Genomic DNA, 22,472 nt, shown 5'->3' with positions numbered 1-22,472 from the left:
CATGACTTCGACTTTTAATTTTTTTTACTTGGAATTGGTTTTAATGTTTTAAAAATACTTCTAGGATATTCTTATGGTTAGTTTTCTTTAAATTATTGAGTTTTAACTTATAGTCTCTTCGGTTTAGGGAGAACTAAAGCTACTGTTATTTATTCGTACAGACGAATTCAAATTGAAACAATTTTCTCAAAGTAGGTCTAGTCTCTAATGTCACGATATTTATATTATTTACTGAATAATAACTAAGTTAACTGCTCAGTTATTATTTTATAATTAACTTACTTCGCAATGCGACGCACTAATGTTATTCATATTCAGCCGATATAACCGATCCCTGTAACAAAAACTTTCGTTAGTAAAACATAAAGTTTCAAAACTGTTTAACTTAGCCTATTCGAATGGAAATTGTGAGTAGAATCGACTGCGGGCAAAACGAATACTTTACAAAGTTGAAGCTGCTATAACATTTATAGAAGAATCGTTTTATTGGTGGAAATTGTGGTGGGCTATTTCCCGAACAGAATTAGCTGGCTTCGTGACACACACGATTGACCTATATCACCTCTTTTTATTGAATCACCAGCGCGATTTGACCCTTTAGGATCTATCACAGCTTTGTGCTTCAGACAATCGAGAGATTGAAACTATCACGCACGGAAGATCTTAGGAAACTGGTTAATAGTCGGGTATAGGAGGTAAAACTGATACAACGCCGGTCGTACTCGTAAAATTCCCATTCGTTTTGGATCGGGCCAATTGGTTTTTGTTTCTCGATATTTTACGATTGATTTTGTTGAAAACTAAATCTTGTTATTGTGTATCGTATAAAATTGTAAAAATTAAGCTTAGTTTACTTTAGTGTATGCTACAACACCTCTTATAGAGAAGCACTGGGTCAGTACGTAAATGCCGCTCGAAGACAGTGGCTTGGAACGGTAGGCAGTGGCTTTTAACGGTGGGAAACATCTTGACTCATCCCCTGGTATTGCTGACATCTATGAGCGACGTTAATCACTCACCATCCGTATACTCGTCTGCCTCCAAGGCCATTAAAAAGAAAGGCGGAGTGAACGTCGAAGCTTCAATCGCTTTGGAAAAACTATGATCTCTTCCTTTGAATCAGAGTTACATTGCAGAAGAAACAGGCAGTGGATAGTGACGACTAAGTGTCGATTTGTAATTTTCCGGTAGGTAGATACATATGCAAGCATTTGCTACTATGGAGATTATTGGGAGGTAAGATACGCAGTATTATTTTGAGCCAGAACGAGGCTAGGATGTATGTAGTGGCTTGGTACTTATGCCGCTGGAAATACCAATCATACGGTAGTCACATATCAAGTAGGCGGTAACTCTGTCTACTATTGTTAGCCACAAAAAGAGGGATGTGAGTTACATCCAGCCATTGTTTTTATATTAGGTACTCATTCAAAGCCCAAGTGACGGATGCATCATCAGTACCGGAAACAAGCATATGTGATATAAAACTAAAGTATTAGTAAATTTTGAAAATATACTGGGTCTCATCAAATCGAGACCATGCGATACAGTAGTACGGCGACTAACCAACGATCCTTTATCATCATCATTCTCCAGCCCTTTTCCCAATCATCTAGGGTCGGCGCAACATGTTTTCTCATTCTATACTTCTCTATCATATACCATTTCTTCGCTCACTCCCTTCTTACACATATAGTCTTTCACGCAATCCATCCATTTCTTCTTAGCTCTACCTTTACCTCTATATCCTTCTTGATCCTCATTGATCCTTTAGTTCACGTAATGACCTCCTCCTTTAGTCATGTAAAAATATGTTTTCAAATAAGTTATACTCACATAGCGCCAACATAGAGTGCATCCCTTTTCGAGTCAACAAAGAAGGTCCTGTAGTACAAGGCGCCACAGGAAAATTCCCGTACATGATCTGTAAAGAAGGAAATTGCCTTTAGATCTTGGTGGATCTTGGTTTTTGTACATTTAAATCTCAGTTCACTTGAAATTTGCTTAATCTTAATCGAGCTGTATCAAATATCACATATTTAAAGTTATATCAGCGTATTTTTATAGCAATAACGAAAAATAAATTTCTGTAATATTGACCACATATTATTATCTTCTTCCAAATCAGAACCCATGATCGATTTACAGAAGAATTGTGGTAGCCACCCGGAAGAACAATAACATCTTGCTACCAGTAAATTCTGGTAGGCGATCTCAAATGTTGTCTCAAATGATATAATTTGCTCATTCTTCGTTAAAATATTTTAGTTTTCTTAAGCGATATTTTACGAAAAGGAAAAATACGCTGGGTCCGATAATTGGGCAGCCAGCCATTAATTGCAATTAAAAAAAAAAACTTGCATAGATGGGTGAACGAGCTCACAATCCGCCTGGTCTTAAGTGGTTACCGAAGCCCATAGACATCTACAACGTAAATGCCGCCATCCACCTTGAGATATGAGTTCTAAGGTCTCAGTATAGTTACAACGGCTGCTTTACCCTTCAAACCAAAACGTATTACTGCTTCACGGCAGAATTAGGCAGGGTGGTAGTACCTACCCGTGCGGACTCACAAGACGTCCTACCACCAGTAGTTACGCAAATTATATTTTTTGCGGATGAACACTAAAAAAAAGAAATACCTAGATTCCGAATTCGCAATCTTTATAAAAACACCATTAACATTCTTCAGAACACGACGTTCATAAAAGGCAAAGCTTAGTGAAGCGTCGAACTGCGACTGTTCACGTGGAATTCTTTTCATGCTGTTTAACTGTGAATATTTTTACAGTGAAGCAAACGTCAGTTGCGTCTATCAATTCTTGGAATACATTTTCAAGATGTCTGGCTTCACTGTCTACATGTAGGCTTGATCCGCAGACAAAAATGAAAATGTGCCACACATCTCATATTATTCGAAGTTCGTACGTTTTAGTTGAATATTTTAGTATTACATGCGAACAAAAAATGTTTGAGATCCACAAATGAAATTACAAATGAATTATATTCATTTACTTCTAAGGTTCCAATTCTAAGTAAGTCGAAGAAGACAAAATTTTAAAAAGTTTCCAGGATTCAATAAAACTATGAATTTAACTATCAATAAACTATGATAAACATGATAAACTATATACATATACAAAGATATAAATTTGACACCAAAATATCTCGACACATATCACTGTTGAATAAGAATAACTTTTAAAACGAATAGTGCCATCGCATCGGACGTTGTCTACGAATAGAATATATTTGAATTCGCAAGACCAAAATGGAGTTTGAATAGGTAAAACGACATCAGAGCCAGAGAATAGGCAGGTGCCGCATTGTCGAATCAGGTATTGCTTGCAGACGACGTCGCCTCTGGGGCGTTTGCAACCTTGTAACGCGAAATTTCTGATATTCACTTCAATGTTGTTTAATAATAAAAGTTCTCTTACTCATGACTTGTGGAGTGACACACTTATCCTATTTTTTTATATTTTTTATATTTCAATGTGGAATCTGTAACTTAATATAATCGTGTGATGTCAAAAAAACATCAACAAATGTTACCTGATATAAGTGACAATATATAAACAATGTTAGAAACAATGTTAGATCTGCATTGCATACTGTCGTACACGTAGTATCATATATTAATCCATAACCCGAGAGATCCTTAGAATACAAATATTAGAAAAAATAAGCAAGACACATAACAGTAAAGATGGTATTAACAGCGACTGAGCCCTGAATACACATTGAGAATTTACTTTAATAGGACAAGACACTGGGTGAAGCGTGAACGTGCTATTTCAAGATGTATGTAATTTTCGAGAAATTTACTTATTAAAATTAAATATGCTCTTCTATAGGAAAATATGTATACTTATTTACTCTTTTTTTTTCAATTTGTATATTTTTTTAAAATTAAAATATTTTGTGTTAAATTCTATAAATATAAAAATGAATTGCTGTTCGTTAGTCTCGCTAAAACTCGAGAACGGCTAGACCGATTTGGCTAATTTTGGTCTTGAATTATTTGTGCAAGTCCAGAGAAGGTTGGTCCTAAAAGGTAGATAAATATGAAAATGCTCGGAATTAAATAAAAATAAAAAATTTGTTTTTCCTTTAATGTGTCCCCCGTCGGACGGATTCCTTTTATTTCTTTTAAGTTTATTTTATACAAAAGTTTAGGTCTTTTATTTATCGATTGAGGCACTACGAAGTCTACCGGGTCAGCTAGTAAGAAATAAAAAAATGCTTGAAGCAAAAATAGTTTCCTTTGATATTTTTCGGGTACTTTAGAAGTGCATAATTTATGCACTCAACGCTCCTTACGTCAGAACCGCACATTCAGTACCGATGCATTTTTGATCTTCTGTGTACAGCTTTAGCCGCTTAGAGTTACGAAATAGGGTAACTATTGCCTAAAATCGTCTTTCTATTTGCGTCAGTTTTAAGAATGGGATTGGGTTGTAAGTTTGCAAGTAAAAGCGGTGTTCTGAAATATTTCATTCGGTAAACTTGACCGGACATAAAAGCAACATGAAAAATATACCCGAAGTAAGTGGTCAAAAATATAATTGCCAGTAAAATTGCGACTGCTTGACGTAAGTAGTGAGCGAAACCATAATTAGTAAGGGCCGAGCCGTATCAAGATCTAAATTAGCCAGCACGCGACTCGTTATAGTGGTAACACGACAAAATAACTGTATCTGATTGTAATATTCTCTTGTTCCTTGATTATACTTTATTTTATTGAACACTAAATTTTCTGTCAATTTATTTATTCGTTTAAAATGTCAAGCCATTATTGTCTTCTGTTGCGTGAACAGAGTATCAGCAAGAATACCTATGAAAACATTTCCAACTTTTCTACGTTGAAATTATATTCATTTTACCATTTGTTTTATTGCTGCGGCACGAGATTAGAGTTGACTAGTTTCTGTGTTTTCGTTTGCTATTTTTTGTGGTGAACTCGACTTTCCATTAATTGTTTTATCGCATGAGCTACGATGAACTAGGCTGGCTATAGGTGAGTGTAAAGGCCAGTCCCTCACAGCGGGAGTTTTCGGAGGAAACTTATTATTACATTAGGGTAGCGTTCGTTAAGGAGATGCTATCGATAAAAATTTGGTCAAGGATGCTTTCTGTTTTGTGTTTGTGTAGAAAAGTAACTTTTGTTTGTGTTGTTAACCTACAATACTCTGATTTTATTGCGCCATTAAACACAATTTTTCATCAGTAAATAAAATAAATCTGAACATTAAAAAATAAAGTAAATCACGTGTGTGTTTTTCGTTAAATCGTGACAATACGTAATACGATAGAACTGGGAACGGTAAGCGAGTACACGGTCGTTTCGTTTGATGGATTACATAGCGATTACTGTGGCAGGAAATCCGCGTGTTTTTCATTTGGCAATTGTACCGATATCAAAACATCGTTATACACAGCGCCGATTAGATTAACGGCACACAATTGGCTTACATGAAAACTTTGCTTCATTACTTTTATGTTGTGCGTATTCCGTGGATTGTATTAATTCGGAACGCGGTCAGTGTTTGTTTCGTGACATTATCGCTCCTTGTCTTTACAACGAGAATTAAATATTAAATATTTTAAATGTAAATTTGAAGAAAATAGTATAATATAAATGCGCAAGTCACGCAAACTTTATAATCAAAGTAATTAACACAATTTAGTTTTATGTCCAAATTATCATCGAGACTGTAAAATTATTGAGAATTATTTTATTTATTTATTACTGTTGATAGTTTGAGCAGCTGTACAGCTAGTTAAGGAATTTGACCGAACACCGAAGTCCGTAGATAGCTCAACGTCAATGTTGCCATCCACTTTCATACATGAGAAGATAGATATCTCAATCGTATTGTTTTGTTAAAACTGAAACGCATTACTGGTTAATGGCAGAAAATAGGCAGGGTGATGACATCTTTCCGTGCTTAAAGTGCACCTCGCTAAAAGTACGTTCAAATACATACAAGGGCCTTGACATTTTTGGAAATACACATCCAAGACTAGAACAGTCTACGAACATACATATGTTTAACAAAAACGCTTTTTTTTTTTTTTTTTTTCGTAAATGCGCCACCCACCTTGTGATATAAGTTCTAAGGTCTCAAGTATAGGCTGCTCCACCCTTCAAATCAAAACGCATTACTACTTCACGGCAGAAATAGGCAGGGTGGTGGTACCTAACCGCGCGGACTCTCCTCTCGGAAGAGATCCTACCACCAACATGTCAAACTACAATCTCAAATTAAAATAGTCTGCTTAAAATGGTATTAAAGCTTTATCGTGATTATAACGAAACAAAACCGAAACAGTGAATTGTCATTGTTTCCAGTTCACTTCACTGCATCTTCAGCTACACTCAACTGCCGCAGTCGAGTAAATTAACTAGCTTATAATATTGCAGTCACGAAGTCTGTGTATACTACTTTACCGTTGGACTGAGTTAAGAGAGTTAATCGTGACACGTGTTTAGTTTCAGACAACGTACGTACTTACCAAGTTATCTGAGATTCGATTGTAGGAATTGTTCCAATAAGTCGCCTGTCGATCAGAGTTGATTATTTCAGATGTCAATTTTTTATTTTGTAGAGGTAATTTTTTGAAAGATTTGTCAATTTCGTTTAGACACTTTAAAATTGGTATCATGGTATATCTGCTATATATTTTTGGTAGTCTATGGAGATATTCCAGCTAATGACGGACAGGTCTACTGTAGTAAATACGGTATCTATACATGAATCCACAAAATATCCACTAATAGTTTACGAACTAGAGATCGACACAAGCAACTCTTTTTCCCGGATTACAAGACGTTCACGAATTTTCATGAGAATTTGCTAACACTAGAACTAGCAAGAGCAGTGCTTCGCAGACCTATCTACCACCAGATCGAATTCGCGACCCACTGAGAAGTTTCGGCGAGAAATTCCGTGGGCAGTGTCTATGAGTTAGTTCGCTCACCGAACTCTTCCGCCCAAAACAGGTCATTTCGGATCCTCCCTATCCACCAACGGTGCTTTTAGGTACCTCAAGCACCGGTCATCGTTCTCTTGACGAGTTCGACAAGTACAATGACCGATGCTTGATGGGACTAAAAGCACAGAGTGTGAATACATTATAAACTACTACCCTACGATGGATGATGCTGTCAGAAATTAGACAGGATAGGATTATCTCCAAAAAAAGGCTTTCATGAGTGCTGTGTAGTTTCTTAATAATAATTAATGGTAGGGCATATTGTTAGAGTAACTTCGACTTCCCCGCCTAATTCTTAAACGCAACAGTCATGGCTAACGGTTTGAAGAATAGGATAATACATACTACGATTTGGGCTTACCTCATGTAATTATGTTGTGATATTTATGAGCTCCGACTAACCATTTAACACCAGGTGAGTAGTGAGCTGATTCAGTCATGGAAGCAATAAAGAAAAAAAGTCGAAGAGTTTACAGTCTGTAACTTTATAACTTGCGTGAGTTAATAATATATTGATAAGTATCGTTGCTATAAATGACTAAGCTCGACTAACGTTGGTACCTATGATGAAATTTCATTTAACAGAGAGATTCCGAGAATTCAATTTCATAAAAGGCACCAGCAAACGATTTACTCGAAGCTTTTTAAAATCCTAAATACGTTATAAAAGTTAAAATGCACTTAAAATATTAATAACAGTTATAAAGGCAAGGCTAGATGGTTCGAGGGGGTCAATGACACTCAGTGCCGGCTAAAAGTGTGTCATAAATTTAATAATATCTCATATGTCCTTATGAGCCTTAATAAAGTATTAATGGAGAGAAGCCATTTTAACACGAACTCTTCATTTTACTTTTTTAATTATATACCTTTTTTTAATAAGTATACCTTATTTTACCTCAGGTCACTACTGCCACTTAATTTGAGACGTTGAAGTAATTTTAACAACGACTACATCATCTTACATGGCTGAAACAGATGGTGGTACATCCTCTTGTAGGCTCATCACAAACCCTACCACCAATAGACTTTTTTGCTGACTTTATTGCCTTAGAAACCAACACACGGCCTTATGGTAAGTAGTTACTCTCGCTCGTAGACCTGCAAGGTACTGTCTGTCGCGGAGCTAGGATGGCGGTAGAAGAGGTAGAGCTATTCGTGAGCCATAACTTATGTCTCAAGGTGAAGGGGCGTTTACCGCCCCTATTTTTGCCGTGAAACAGTAAAGAGTTTCGTTTTGAAGGGTGTGCAGCAGTTGCACTATAAAACGGTGACTTAGGCCTCATTTCTTAAAAAGGGTGGCAGCATTTATCTCTTTGTTGTCTATGAGCTCCGGACCACTTAACACCAATTAGACGTGAGCTCGTCTAGTTATCTAAAAAAAAAAGGTCTACTCAAACTTCCTATGTTGAAGAAAGACGTGAAAAAATTGAGCTCTGATGATGAGCGTTTAGTAGTCTCATATTAGTAGTAGTACCACTACTGATAGTTAATACAGCGAGAAATCAAACTTTTCTTTGGACGGTATTTAGTTGTAATATTTAAAAATGATAATTCAACTCTATTCAACAGTTTAATGTCGCGTTTTTTTGGTATCATTTTATTATTTCCACTGATTCGAATACTGCTCAGTTTTGGTGGTCTCGGATGAATAGAAAACGCGAGATCGCATTAGTCCTGAACTGCAATGATCGAAGAAAATAATTTGAATCGACTCTTAGAACAGAAGAAGAGAGTTTAACAACTTTTCCTCATTTCAAATAGGATAGTACGAAAAAAATGGACTACTAATTAAAAGTTTAGATAGAACAGGTCCTGTTTTAAAAATTAACGACCACAAAAAGTGTATCTTTTAGAAAATTAATGTTCAATACATAATTTTAGAATTACACATAATAGTACCTCAGTTACTCAAGTTACTCCGCGGCTGACAGATTACCCAAATTCCAACTCCCGGTGCTTATTAACCTCTCTTCGCTTGATTAACTTATCCTCACGCGTGTGGCAGACGCCATTTACGCAATCCTTTACTAATGCCCTTGGGATTTACACTCCCTAAATAACATTCTAAGTAATTCAAATGGTAATCGACAATTCAAGGAATCAAATCCTTTGTTTCCCAAAAAAAAGTGCTGCTTGGATCGACTAACAATATGAAATATTGTGTTTAATAGTTTTTCCAACAAAATACAATTTTGAAGATGTTTTGAATAGGAACCAGACTTAGAGTCGTTAGATTCATAAAAAACTCATACTGTCATTGTAATCCTTTTACCATTCGTCTTCCGAGACACGAAAAGGCTCTCTCGATGGCGCGGACTAATTCCGAATGCACCTTCAATCGTAAAAGCAGTCGTAAAGAAGCGGATCTCCCCTCGAACCGATGCACAAGAATCAGGGGGAAAAATAGTTGATTTCTTATTGGCTTCCGCCCAGGCTCAGATTGAAAATTCGCCATAAAGACATTGGGACACGCCTGGCAGGATTAAAGGGGGAAACTAATAAAGAAAACTTTTGCGACACCGTATTTTTATCAAACGCGTTCCTAAAACTCCTTAGCCTTTATTAGGTTCGCGATTGGAAAATCGTTTTGCGGTACTAAAACGCTTTTCCTTAAAACTACCATAAACTGAATGAAACTAGTTTGTTTTATAGGTTTGCAGACTTCATTAACTTTTTCAATCTCAGAAAATTTAATAAGCCTGCTAAATTATTTTATTAAAATAAAAACGGAGCTTTATCCTACACTACCGTATCAAATTTAAATGTATTTCATATTACCGTGCGCATCATACAATACGTGCACTTTAATTGATATGATGGCTAGAGAGCTATGAAATATATTTCACAGTAGAGACTTAGAGAGTGACAGAAATGTGAAAACCCGAGGCGACGTTTTGGATAAAAATAGTGACAGGAATGATGAGCTATTAAAGGCAGGCACTGAAATAGACACGTTCTAAAAAGATTACAAGGCTGTCGTATACTTTTGAAAAGGAGATATGACGTTGTGTATTTAATTTACGTAAATTATTTCATTGTGAAAACATGATGTATCTAAGCTTACGACACTACGACTTGCGTGTTCACACCTCGACTCATATCGATTGTTTGTAATTATATTACTATGTAATTAATTTATTATAATTTAAATTTCTGTAAACATATTTTAATATCACATAGAGTTAGCCACAAACGATGATCAAGAAACTATTTTTATAAATTAAATTTTATATATGTACTTACAGTCAGTTCCCACTACCTTGACTCATTATTAATCGAAATATTACAGTGTGTAGAGTTTTACTAGTTACCTACCTTCTTCGTGTAAACATTTCGTGTATCACATTCCCCCCCGCGAAAGCATGGTACGACTCGCAACTTTCGCCTTTGCCTTATTTCCCTCTAATGCCACATTTGTGTCTTAATAACGGATGGTATCGCGTTACGTTCCATTGTTTGATCCTCAATCTCTCGAGATTGCAGATTTCTACTGCTACCCTAATGGCCCATGCTCGGGAAATGGAATATTTGAAACACTACATCGAGGGCTTCAATTCCACTGCGCATTATTTAAAACAATCATTGAATTATAGGAGCTCTCGAGGTATTGGATTTTTAATACTGCACAACTCGGGATTGAATCGAAAAAGTAATATCGCATTATGAAGTCAAATGAGATATTTATTTTCACTGCACTCCACGGAGATTGCTTGTTTAAAGCAAACGTTACGAACGACTGAAAATTAAACGAATTTTTAAATTTATGCTGAGCGATATGTACATACAATGAATAAAAAAATATATGAACAGAGTACGAGGAACCCAGGAATTTCGCAAGAATATGTATATTCCATTCCTCATCTTGGCAGTTCGTCGCAACGTCAGACCGCTTAATGACATCACCGGTGTTCTCTATAGACATTTCCGATATTACCGTTTGTTTGTCTTGCACCTGTCATATTGCCTATCTTCCCCGCAGTTTGATACTAACCATTTTTTCTTATTGCTTCTTTCTGGGAAGATAGGAACATGGTTTACGCAGACCACGATTCATTTTGCTTTGAAATTTTCATTTAAACTTATTATATTCGTATATTATAATAAAATTGACCTCATAAAATCTGTGACTCACTCCAACATAAATTATTGCTCTCACTCTGCGAAACATCGTGCCACATGGCGTCGCATCCCGAGAGCATCGGTATCGCAGGATCCGACTGATGCATGACCACGACCACTCTGTCAAGAGTGTACGAATAGGAAGATATTAAAATAATTTATAAACTTTGGACAGTATATTAACATTATAAATGAGAGAGAAGCTCTAGTTGTTATGTTTCCATGCTTGAACAATTTACTTGATCTTGACAATTGCTGTTAACAATTTGACACAACTTGTTACTGGAATGTAGGCTATCTTTCATCCAACAGTTACGAGTTTCAACCCATGCGATATATAGTGTAGTTCATGCAGATGAAGCTGCACTGGGATCTATTATAGCTAACAAAATAAAAACATTTGGAATACGAAACTCACAACTAAAACGAAAAGATTTTGCGTCAAGCTGTTCTACTTCATAACGTTAAAGTCGTCATTCATCCATGGTAAACAAAACCGAGGGTTACCCCAATGGTGAAGTTTTATCGGAAAATAAATATTTTAATGTGAGCCGACAGCCCATATGAAGGTTTCAGGTAAATCTCTGCACCTTTTCCAAGCGGTAGACACGGGCGCGTAAGAAATGTTCGGGTCCATACACCGCGCGGAATCCTATTGCAATTTATGCTCATTGAACTGGAAAAAGTATATGGGGAGGCTAAGGCCGGTGTCGATTCTTTTATTGCCACCCGAAATCAATAACAAGCGTGACGCGGCAACTGTTCTCGACAGCATTTCGTGTAATAAAACTCATATCGACATTAGTTTAACTAGCCACAGTCAAGGATTTAATGAGAAAAAGTTGTAGGGCGTTCTGGATTTAAATTCAATCGATGCCACGTCTCTATATGAACAATAATTATTCTGAATACATTATCGAGGCATCAACCGAGTTCGACGCCGTGCAATAAGTCACCATCTCCTCTTGGGAGTATCCGCAATCAGCTGCCACTGCTGCAGGGGCGTAATTGAAAATTGAAATTTGTTTAGGACTGCTCCTGACTTCTAATTTAATTTCGGCGAGGTCGGTGCTGAATCGAGAAGCAATAACAATAAATAGAGGTGAATCGTTGTGGTCAATCCCTAAACGACAAGCGACGCTAGACATCACGTCCGAACACAAGGACGTTCACATTATCATGGATTAATTTCCTAAAGAGCATCGGCCCATCTCGGAAGAAAGCGACACATTATTTCTTGGATATTTTTCGCAGACTCATTCCTTCAATTGGCTATCTTAGTAGCCATTCCATGAAATCAATTGCTGTCCGTTTCCCTTCGTCCACGTTGTTTAATCGTCTTTACGATATGTGCCTTAGTAACTTTTTTCCTTTATTGGGCTGTAGCAAATGTAATGTAATTTTGTATAAATGTTTAGTATTGGATATATAGTATATTTAATGTAATGTTGTAGTAAATGTTTTGTAGGTTTGTTTTAGTAGAAACGATGTTTTAACAAGCCAAACTGATATACAGGATTTTCAAAGTTTTATATATTTTCTATCTTCGTACATTTCTTTTACACTCTTTTTGAAATTGTACATAGATAAACGTAACCCAAAGTTTTTTATTATGAAGATACCGAACAAATTACCGAGATTCTTTTGACCTTATTGAATTGGACAATTTTTTTGTTTTTTCTTTGACCTTTCTGGTTATAAGAATTCACCATTGCCTCAGAATTTAATAGCAATAAAAGCAATAAAAAAGTTTAAATAATCAAATACACCTTTTTTTTTGGAATTAAAATAAAATCAAATATGTTTCACTCAAGTGGTGCTTATTAATTCCGGTCCTTATAACCGATCCGGAATACAATGTCATCAATGCGAAGAATCGATATGAAACTCGAGACCTTTTCATATATGTATATTTGTACTTCACATAAACTTGATGTACAATTATGATGGCACGAACAAAATAATAGATCTCAGTTATCGAACACTGGTCAAATATACATTCGTACTATTGCTATATGAAGCACAACTTAAAGCCCGCGCACAAATGAGTAATGAACAAAAATTGAACATACCTAATCAATAAACTTAGCTTAGCTTAGAGTGAATTTTACTGTACCGTCGTAATTCATAAATTTTAAGAGAACTGCCAATAATTTTCAATTAAAATGGCTATGAAATTGCACATGTATGTAACAGACTCGATCATAATTATTGCGTAGCCACTTGACTACGGACCTTTTTTTTTGTGTGAAACCTTAGATTCGAATTCTTTTTTTTTTCTTTTTTTTATTGCCTAGATGGATGGACGAGCTCACAGCTCACCTGGTGTTAAGTGGTTACTGGAGCCTATAGACATCTACAACGTAAATGCGCCACCTACCTTGAGATATAAGTTCTAAGATCTCAGTATAGTTACAACGGCTACCCTACCCTTCAGACCGAAACGCATTACTGCTTCACGGCAGAAATAGGCAGGGCAGCGGTACCTACCCGCGCGGACTCACAAGAGCTCCTACCACCAGTAAGAAACGATAAAACGATACATGATGTTTCTTGATATAAATTATGTAATCTTTAATATTCTTCCTTTCCCTTGGAACTCATACTTCTTCACGGCGGTTTCTCGTGGAGCGTATAAGTTGGGATATAATGCATTCTAGACGTGGTGAAGCAATAAACTGCATACCCGCTACGAAATTTATGTTTCTCCACCAAAATTACTAGCGCTAGGTACTGTTAAACAACCATTCGGTCTTGCCAAGTTGATGAAGTGGCGAACTTATTTAAGCAAATCATAAATCTACATATTATATCATTGAACAACATGACATTGGTTGTCGTGACTGTTACATTATTCATAAATTAGTAAAGTTTATTTTAAAAACTATTATATAAAAAATTTGTATATTTAAAATCTTTATTTAACAATTTATCTATGTATGACAGTGATTATTTTGTACATAATTATCTTACGTAATTATCTAACGTCATATTGTTCAAGCGAATCAATGGGAATGGATATGTGAAAACACGGACACCCTATATTGGAAATATCGAAGAAATTTAGCCTATACAACAAACAGACACCATTATTAGCTAGGGGCTTCTTAGTTCCCTTGCCCCCTAGCTATCACTCACCTATTCGTATCAGTGGTTCAGGGGGGCTCGAGCCCCCACGCGACTAATCACAGAGGATGTGGTACAGACGCGCTATGCATATTTATTAACAACGAATTCTCACTGTTCGATACGGAACGAACGTGGATGTTTTTCATTTGCTCCGTTATTTATTTAGCTGAAGGTATACGTAGGAGAGGGCTTAATGTTTGATGAGTTCAGATTCACCTCCTTAATTTCTGCGCGTCTGTTCCAATCCAGCGGTAAGTTCGATCACGTCCCACGGTTGTTTTTCACTCGAGCTAAGTGAATTAAATTCTTATCGTCTGATTGACTTGAATCGTTTGGTCTATTCGTTTCCGTAAATAGTGCCTTATTTGAGAGAGTAGAATATGAATGTTTGCTTGTAAGTTATGATTCGCGTAAACTTTTCCGTGATTAGTGCATTGAATGATTACTGGCGAAAACAAAGAGCTTGCACAGCAGTGATACGGGAAAACTGGCTGCATACGCATTAACCCAGCCCAATTCTGCCGTGAAGCAGTAATGCGTTTCGGTTTGAAGGGTGGGGCAGCCGTTGTAGCTATACTTGAGACCTTAGAACTTATATCTCAAGTTGGGTGGCGCATTTACGTTGTGGATATCTATGGGCTCCAGTAACCTCTTAACACCAGGCGGGCTGTGATCTCGTCCAACCATCTAAGCAATAAATAAATAAAATAACGCATGACCATTATGCAATTTAAAAAATACGTTTGCTAGTGAATTAACTATAGTCGTACACAAATACATATGCTTTGAATATAGCATTCGAAGTCAGAAGTGTAAATAAATATTTTCAGTCCTGTGTGCGAATTAAATTCCTGACGAATGCTAATGTTTAACCGGGGAATTCTTGTACGGTTTAATGGGGGAGGTCGCGTTAATTAAATGGGTTCGGGTTCATTTTCATAAAATTATTTGATCTTGGGCCAACGAGGCCAATTTAGCGGAATTCGTTGGGCAAAAACCAGACTTAAATTATAATTTTCCTCAAAGAAGATTTCGTTTTAGTTGTATTATTCTTTGAGCTTGTTTCAAAGCACGGATTTATCGCTGTGTGCTTTCACTATTCGCTCTAGCGTTTCAGTGAATTAAAGTGTGCCATAATGTTGCTCTGAAACTAATATAATGACATCACTTTTCTGAAATCGTCGTGGCCTAAATGATAAGATACCCGGTGCATTCATATTGAGCGATGCAACTGTGTCGGTGTTCGAATCCCATAGTCAGTTACCATTTTTCTAATGAAATATGTACTTAAGTAATGTTCACGAATAGCTTCCACGGTCAAGCAATAACACGAATAAAAATCAAACCCGCAAAATTTTAATTTGCGTAATCAGTGGTGGTGCGTCTTGTGAGTCTACACGAGTAGGTACATCCTGCCTATTTTTCTGCCGTGAAGCAGTAATGCGTTTCAGTTTGAAGCGTGGGGCAACCGTTGTACAGTAAAAACTGAGACCTTAGAACTCATGTCTCAAGATAGGTGGCGGTATTAACGTTGTTGGTGTCTACGGGTACCGGTAACCACTTAACACGAGGTGGGCCGTGAGTTCGTCCGCCCGCCTTAGTAATAAAACACATTTTGGGTTTTATTTGGCGGTTAAAAACATATAAAAGACAGCGGTAGGCAGCGGCTTGGCTCTGCCCCTGGCATTGCTGAAGTCCATGAGCGACGGTAACCACTCACCATCAGGTGGGCCGTATGCTCGTCTGCCTACAAGGGCAATAAAAAAAAAATGCCCGCTGAGTTCGTTTCGCCAATTCTCCTAAGGACTATGGCTCTACTCGGAACGGGTATCAGAGTTTGTTTTTATTTTCAGTAAATATCTCAAGTCATAATATTTAAAGTTAATTATTTTGAAGTTACTTACAAAAATAACAAATTTTATTTAATTTAAAAACTAGCGATAGTTCTATGTGTTGGAATACACAAATATTAAGCTTGAAAGATGCGTTGAACGCGTTACTACACGCCTTAACCAAATGTTGAAGATTTATAATATTGGACTGCATAAGACAGCTTGCATAATTTAATTATTCACTCACACCCTTGATTAAAATTTTGCAATAACGCATTAGTAAGACGCCTTAGGGCGCAGGCCAAGGAAATTAAACGGTCCATAATAATTTTGCAACGCCATGCCAGTACCATGATTAAAATCTTACAATTAATTAGGAAAAGTTTGTTTCGGTAAGGGATCGGAGGTTGTCTATTATTAATGGCTGCTTGAGATAATCGAAAAACATTATTAAACTTATATCACGACTGCTTCATTATGGATAACGTAAGGTAATGAAATTATATACCCACACTTGACAGCAAACTATTTGGATATATAGTGACTATTTGATCTATAAGTATATATTAATACGTGAAGCAAAACCTTTGTACCCCTTTTTACAAAAATTGCGCGGACGGAGGAGTATGAAATTTCCCACACTTATAGAGAATATAGAGAAGGAGTGCAGATTGCTAATATTTTTTAAAAATTATGCATAATAATACATTAAATCAATAAAAAGAACATTACACACACTACCATGTATTTGACACACACACCCACACACACATATATATACTATGCGTTTATTGTCAAACTTTTATTTTTGCTTAGAATCTGTGGTCAAATTGAGAATAGGTTAAAAAGGTATTATTTGCTTATGCTAGGCAGCGGCTTGGCTCTGCCCCTGGCATTGCTGACGTCCATGAGCGACGGTGACCACTTACCGTCAGGTGAGTCGTATGCTCGTCTGCCTACAAAGGTAATAAAAAAATGTCTGTAGTGTAGTCTTGGCGAAATCTGTGGTTATAGAAGTATGTAGAAGTGTTTATATAGAAGTATATAGTCTTCGACACTAGAACCATATTAATGCTCAAACTTATAATTACAGTTAATTATAGTCGAACTTCGACTACTGCGGGACCACTAGTAGTTTTAAATGTCTGCATCGAGGCTCAGAATCATAACACGGCTTTCCATGCAAGGATATTGATCTGTGCTATCTAAAGTTTCTAATAATGGCTTAACTGCAAGTGGCTGCTGAAGCCATAGATTGTTTATCTAAGGAAAAAGAGGATAAATCTATTTTGCCCTATAATCGAATATTTACTATTGTTTACATAGGTTCAATTTTATCTTTACTAATCTATTTTTATTTAAAAAAAGTTGCACATTTTTGTTATTAATTTCTTCTTTAATCTATGGTAATACGCACCAGACGGTTTTAACGGATGTGTGAGTGTATGTGTGTGTGTAACTTAAAAACATTTACACCGACGAAACAACTCAGACACGAGGGGCGGGTTCATTTACGACCAATTCTAATTCCGTAGAGCAACTGTTAAAATTGAAGGTATTTTAGCACTAACTCTAAAAGTTGGAATGAGCACATCGCAGACTTTCGTTTCGGCGCACCGTACCGTGGCTGAAATGGTTGGGGCCTTCATTCATTTGTGGAAAACTTCGCCGCCGATAATTACCGAAGTGTGAACGGGGTGCCAATTCTATGATCCACTGTGTAGTCTTGTCTAGGAAGGCTCAATTAAACAATTATCAATCCAACCGCGTATCGCCTTTAATCAATGATTCACTATAATTGATTTCTCCGTGAATTCACTGTGACGATTTATTTGAATGGAGCTCCAAATTTGCTGTATGATTTGTATTTAAAAAAAGTTAAAACGGTATTGTATAGCTTATTGTCTATGATGAACACAAGCTTACGGTCTACGTTTAACTCTTAGCTGCTACTGAAGTCTACACAAAACACATTGAAATAGATTTATAATTTACAGGTATTTAAAATAGGAAATAGCAGCCTAAACTACAAGTCGAAACACAGAACTATTTAAAACATATGAAGACGTTTAAAATAAACTGAAAGATAAACAATCGGAAAAGAGAATTGTCGTAGCTTTCCTTACAGAACCCGGAACGTTTTCTATCTATCTGAATTATAAATACGTGCCCCGTCGCGTAACACTGTCACTCGTGTGATTTTGAGACAATCTGATTTCGTGTTTTCCCCGTTTTGGCCTTTGAATGTTTTATAAGATCCCTCCTGCGGGCTCTCTATTGCGTCTTATGGTGTTGTGGTCGCCGACTTTCCTTAGAGATAATAGGTTAGACTTAATGTAGCTGTCAACTGTTTTCAGAAGAAAAAAAATGTATAAACCCTATTTTCATAATAAATAATAATAAATAAATAAATATTTACTAACAATCACGTCACGTTAACTGGTCCCGTGCTAAGTTCGTAAAGAACTTGTGTTACAGGTACCAGATAAGGGAAATAAATGTAAGTAAGATTTTTTATTATACATATACATATATTTAATATACATCCATGACCCTAGAAAAGTCATTTTATATTTATCATACAAATATATGCCCTTGGCGGGATTCGAACCAGCGGCCCTCTTGTGTAGTGACCATGTCACTTACCACTACACCAGAAGGCCGTACAATACAATATAAATAAGATGAATTAAAGTTCATTAAAGTGTTATAGTAGGCATTCTTCATCATTCATATTTAAGAAAATCTCACGGTGCATTTGAGTGCAAATTTCCGTTCCAACGGGACTTTGATCACTCTGAAATCGAATACGTACGATTGGCCTATAACATTTCCCATGAGTCGCGGACATTTATTGGCGTGGAGCAAGCGCGGATAAAACAATAAAGAATGGTTAACGGCATTTTAATGTGAACAAGAACGGCGTTGGACAATAGCCGGCGATTGGGGTCCGACTGGACGTTGGTCAGTGTGAACTAACCACGGGACTCTGTAGTGATGACGTAATGTTTGTCGATAACATCGTCCATGAGTTGTTGATTGAATTATCGATTTTTAAAATATCACATTCGCCAATCGAAATTTGAAAGGTATAAGCTCTTCTATTGGGAATTATGTTGACTTTTATTTATTATTGTGTTTCCTTATTGAGATTTTATAACTAAACTTACATCTGTCAATTTTATTTTTGCTAAAAACAACTCATAATTACTTTTAAATATCTTCAGTGTCTGAAAATGTATGTCAGTTTGGAATCTAATAATTTTATCGTATTTTAAAACATTGGCAGAGTATATTTTGGAAAGAAATTCTTTGGTATTTATTTATAGCTGAAATTACAAAAAATGTCATACATACAAGTAATTATTATCGATAAAATCAATGATTCTGTCCCTGCACTATGTGACTGTAGGTAAGTAATAAACGTACCCGCATAAAGCTTTGAATTGCTGACCACGGCATCGAACCTATGCGCCCTTTGTCTGTGTCCGACCACAAATTGTTTAAGAAATAAAATATAATCTAATTTACCGCCTTACTACGTTTATAGGAAATGTTTTACGAGAGTCGCTGACTCGAGTGTATTGTTTGCTTTCTATACTTTGGGTTTTATTTGTTTCCCCTTGATATGAAAAAGGTTGTAAATTTCCATGGCACAAAACGTAATTTCGATAATTTTACGAGGAACACATACTTGAGGTAAGTCGTAGGTAATTTTATAGATCGTAAAACCTGATTGAGGACCGAATTTCGCTAATCTTTCGATTTTTATAACAAAACATTTTTATAACAATTTATAATAACACTTATTTTATATTGGTGCAAATAATTTCTGAGGCGCGTACAGTATATTAACAAATGAGAGAGAGTTTGATTTTTATGAGAATATGTTATTTATACCTTCATTGTGGAAGCCATTCATTTTTAAGAGTATTTTATTCAAAAAATTGGCCAGGGCGCTTTGAATATCGACATAGTCGCATCGATCGATACGAATACGACGAACATCTTAACCTTTAGACTACAACGGTTTTATTTTGACTTAAGGTCTCGTCTAGCTATATTTACTGATTTTATACTTGCTCTAGATAATCTTGCGTTAAATAAATATGTAGCTTACTCCAAATGAAAAAATACTATTATATCAATAGTCCGAATATATCGAGACTCGCATCCCCTGATTAATGTCCACTACGGTCGCATCGCAGTGTACCACTTACACGACAGTGAAATTAGGAACATATTCACTATAATGCAGTTACCGTGACTGCTGGAGTTGGGGTGCTCACACTCCAACTAACACAAAAATGGCCTAAAGCAAGCTGCAAAATGTCCCCGAAAATGCATTAGACGCATTAGAAACACCATTAGGGTCGTGGCCGATGACAATTAGGGTGGATCTACGATCTTAAGGGGAATTAAGAGGGCATATCCAGTTTGCATTGGTTTAAGTATCATTGTATTGTGATTTTCATGAAAGATTTCTAATCCGAAAACGCCTTTGAATCTACATATCACGCGATAAACAATTAACAGATTTCATTTTAATACCTAATTTCCACGAATATGTTTTCGTGAAATTAAAAAAGGTATTTGTTCTACGATAATACAGACATGTAAAACACAAGGAGTGTAAAAGCGATAAAAAAGATATCACCCTACAAAAGACGCTAAGAAATGCCGAAAATTCCTCTAAGCGCGACACCGCCGAAGACTTTTACAATATGCATAACTTGTTGAGAGAGTAATCAAAAGGCGATATAAAGCGAAGAGGAAGACACGGCGAAAGGCTAAAAATGTAAACCCTCTCTTAGATTTCCTCAAGACACGACCCGCGACCCTCGGGCGAAACTTGCCGTAAGATGGGAAAAATTACTTGGGACCAAGAAACTTTTTTCGATTTGAATTATGATTCGTTATTTCATGGTTCGGCTTAAAATAAATGTTAAATATTAGACTGGTTTTATTTGTAATCGCGATACGAATATTAATGGACAAATTTCTAGTTTACTCAAACTTTGTCAAAATTAAATTTATCTCCGAGTTTTTAAAGATTTTTAAAGATGGATAAATTCATGTATTCGTAACACGAATTTTCAGCGATAATTTTAATAATTGTTCAATAGTCACGAACTTTCAGTATTACTTAACTCGAAAAGGGTTAAATAATTAGATTAGGCAAAAGGCTTTGACTTTCAGCTTCGACAAAACTTTGTTGGTATAACTTTTGTGAACTTTCGAAGTCGATGAAATCTGCAACAATGCTTCGGAACCAATGTTTAATTCAAATAAATTCAGAATTATTCATCGACAACGTTGTAATAATTCTATAGTAGAAACACAGCACTAGTGTGAAATAGCACAAAGAAAATTCTCCCTTAGGCACGAGTTCTCAGTCTCACGAAGAAAATATGTAAACTTTTAAATTGTATTTGCATTTCATACAAGCTAGGAAATATTGACTTCGTGCCAGTAGACCGCCACAAAGACTCGTGTTATATCCATAGGGGTAATTTCAGTAGGGCTGCTGAGGTACGTGGAAGTCGTGCTGGCGTCTAAAAATGAGATAAATTCTATATCTTGTTCGAAAATGTTAGCAAAATTCATTGTTTGTTCATGCATTCCACTTTCACGCATTGTTCTTTTTTATTGCTTACGTGGGTGGACGAGCTTACAGCCTACCTGGTGTTAAGTGGTTACTGAAGCCCATAGACATCAACGACGTACATGCGCCACCCACCTTGAGATATCAGTTCTAAGGTCTCAGTATAGTTACAACGGCTGCCCAGTCCTTCAAACCGAAACGCATTACTGCTTCACGGCAGAAATAGGCAGTGTGAGACTCACAAGAGGTCCTACCACCAGTAATTACGCAAATTATAATTTTGCGAGTTTGATTTTTATTACACGATGTTATTCCTTCACCGTGGAAGTCAATCGCGAACATTTGTTGAGTACATATTTCATTAGAAAAATTGGTACCCGCCTGGGATTCGAACACTGGTGCATCGCTCGACACATATGCACCGGACGTCTTTATTCTTTAGGCCACGACGACTTCAGTCGATATAAGGTTAATAATGGAAAAATTACGTTATTATTTTTGTCCTAGTACTATTAAAATACATGCCGCGTAATACGATCATATTTAATGAGACTTTAATTATTTAGCGTTAGTCATAACGATACATCGGTTTTTTTTGTTTTGTTTTTTTCCTACCTAAGCTGAGAGCCTTGAGAGGCTATTTCAGCGTAACCTTAACTAGTAGGTGAGCTCACGGGGCTCAAGCTCAAACCTGTCGACGTTGCTAACACGAACCCTAGCAAGAGTCGTGTTTCGCAGAATCTACCACCGGATCGGAAACGCGACCTACTGAGAAGATCCGGCGA

At 36.4% G+C, this 22,472-nt stretch overlaps 1 protein-coding gene across 4 annotated transcripts in view; it reads right to left on the bottom strand.

The window, feature by feature from the left end:
- LOC101740012 (semaphorin-2A) overlaps window positions 1-22,472 on the bottom strand; it is a 430,077-nt gene that overhangs the window by 62,898 nt on the left and 344,707 nt on the right. For all 4 annotated transcript variants that reach the window (XM_021349434.3, XM_004928238.4, XM_012692089.4 and 1 more), the window contains 2 exons: window positions 1,837-1,924; window positions 283-334 (listed from right to left, as the gene is read on the bottom strand). In XM_021349434.3, the coding sequence (XP_021205109.1) occupies window positions 283-334; window positions 1,837-1,924 (140 nt within the window). The remainder of the gene's footprint in view (window positions 1-282; window positions 335-1,836; window positions 1,925-22,472) is intronic.

This window comes from Bombyx mori, chromosome 18 (genome assembly GCF_030269925.1).
Source record: "Bombyx mori chromosome 18, ASM3026992v2".
Lineage (NCBI taxonomy): Eukaryota > Metazoa > Arthropoda > Insecta > Lepidoptera > Bombycidae > Bombyx > Bombyx mori.
The sequence above is the reverse complement of the archived record's forward strand: the minus strand, read 5'-3'. Positions and strand labels throughout refer to the sequence as shown.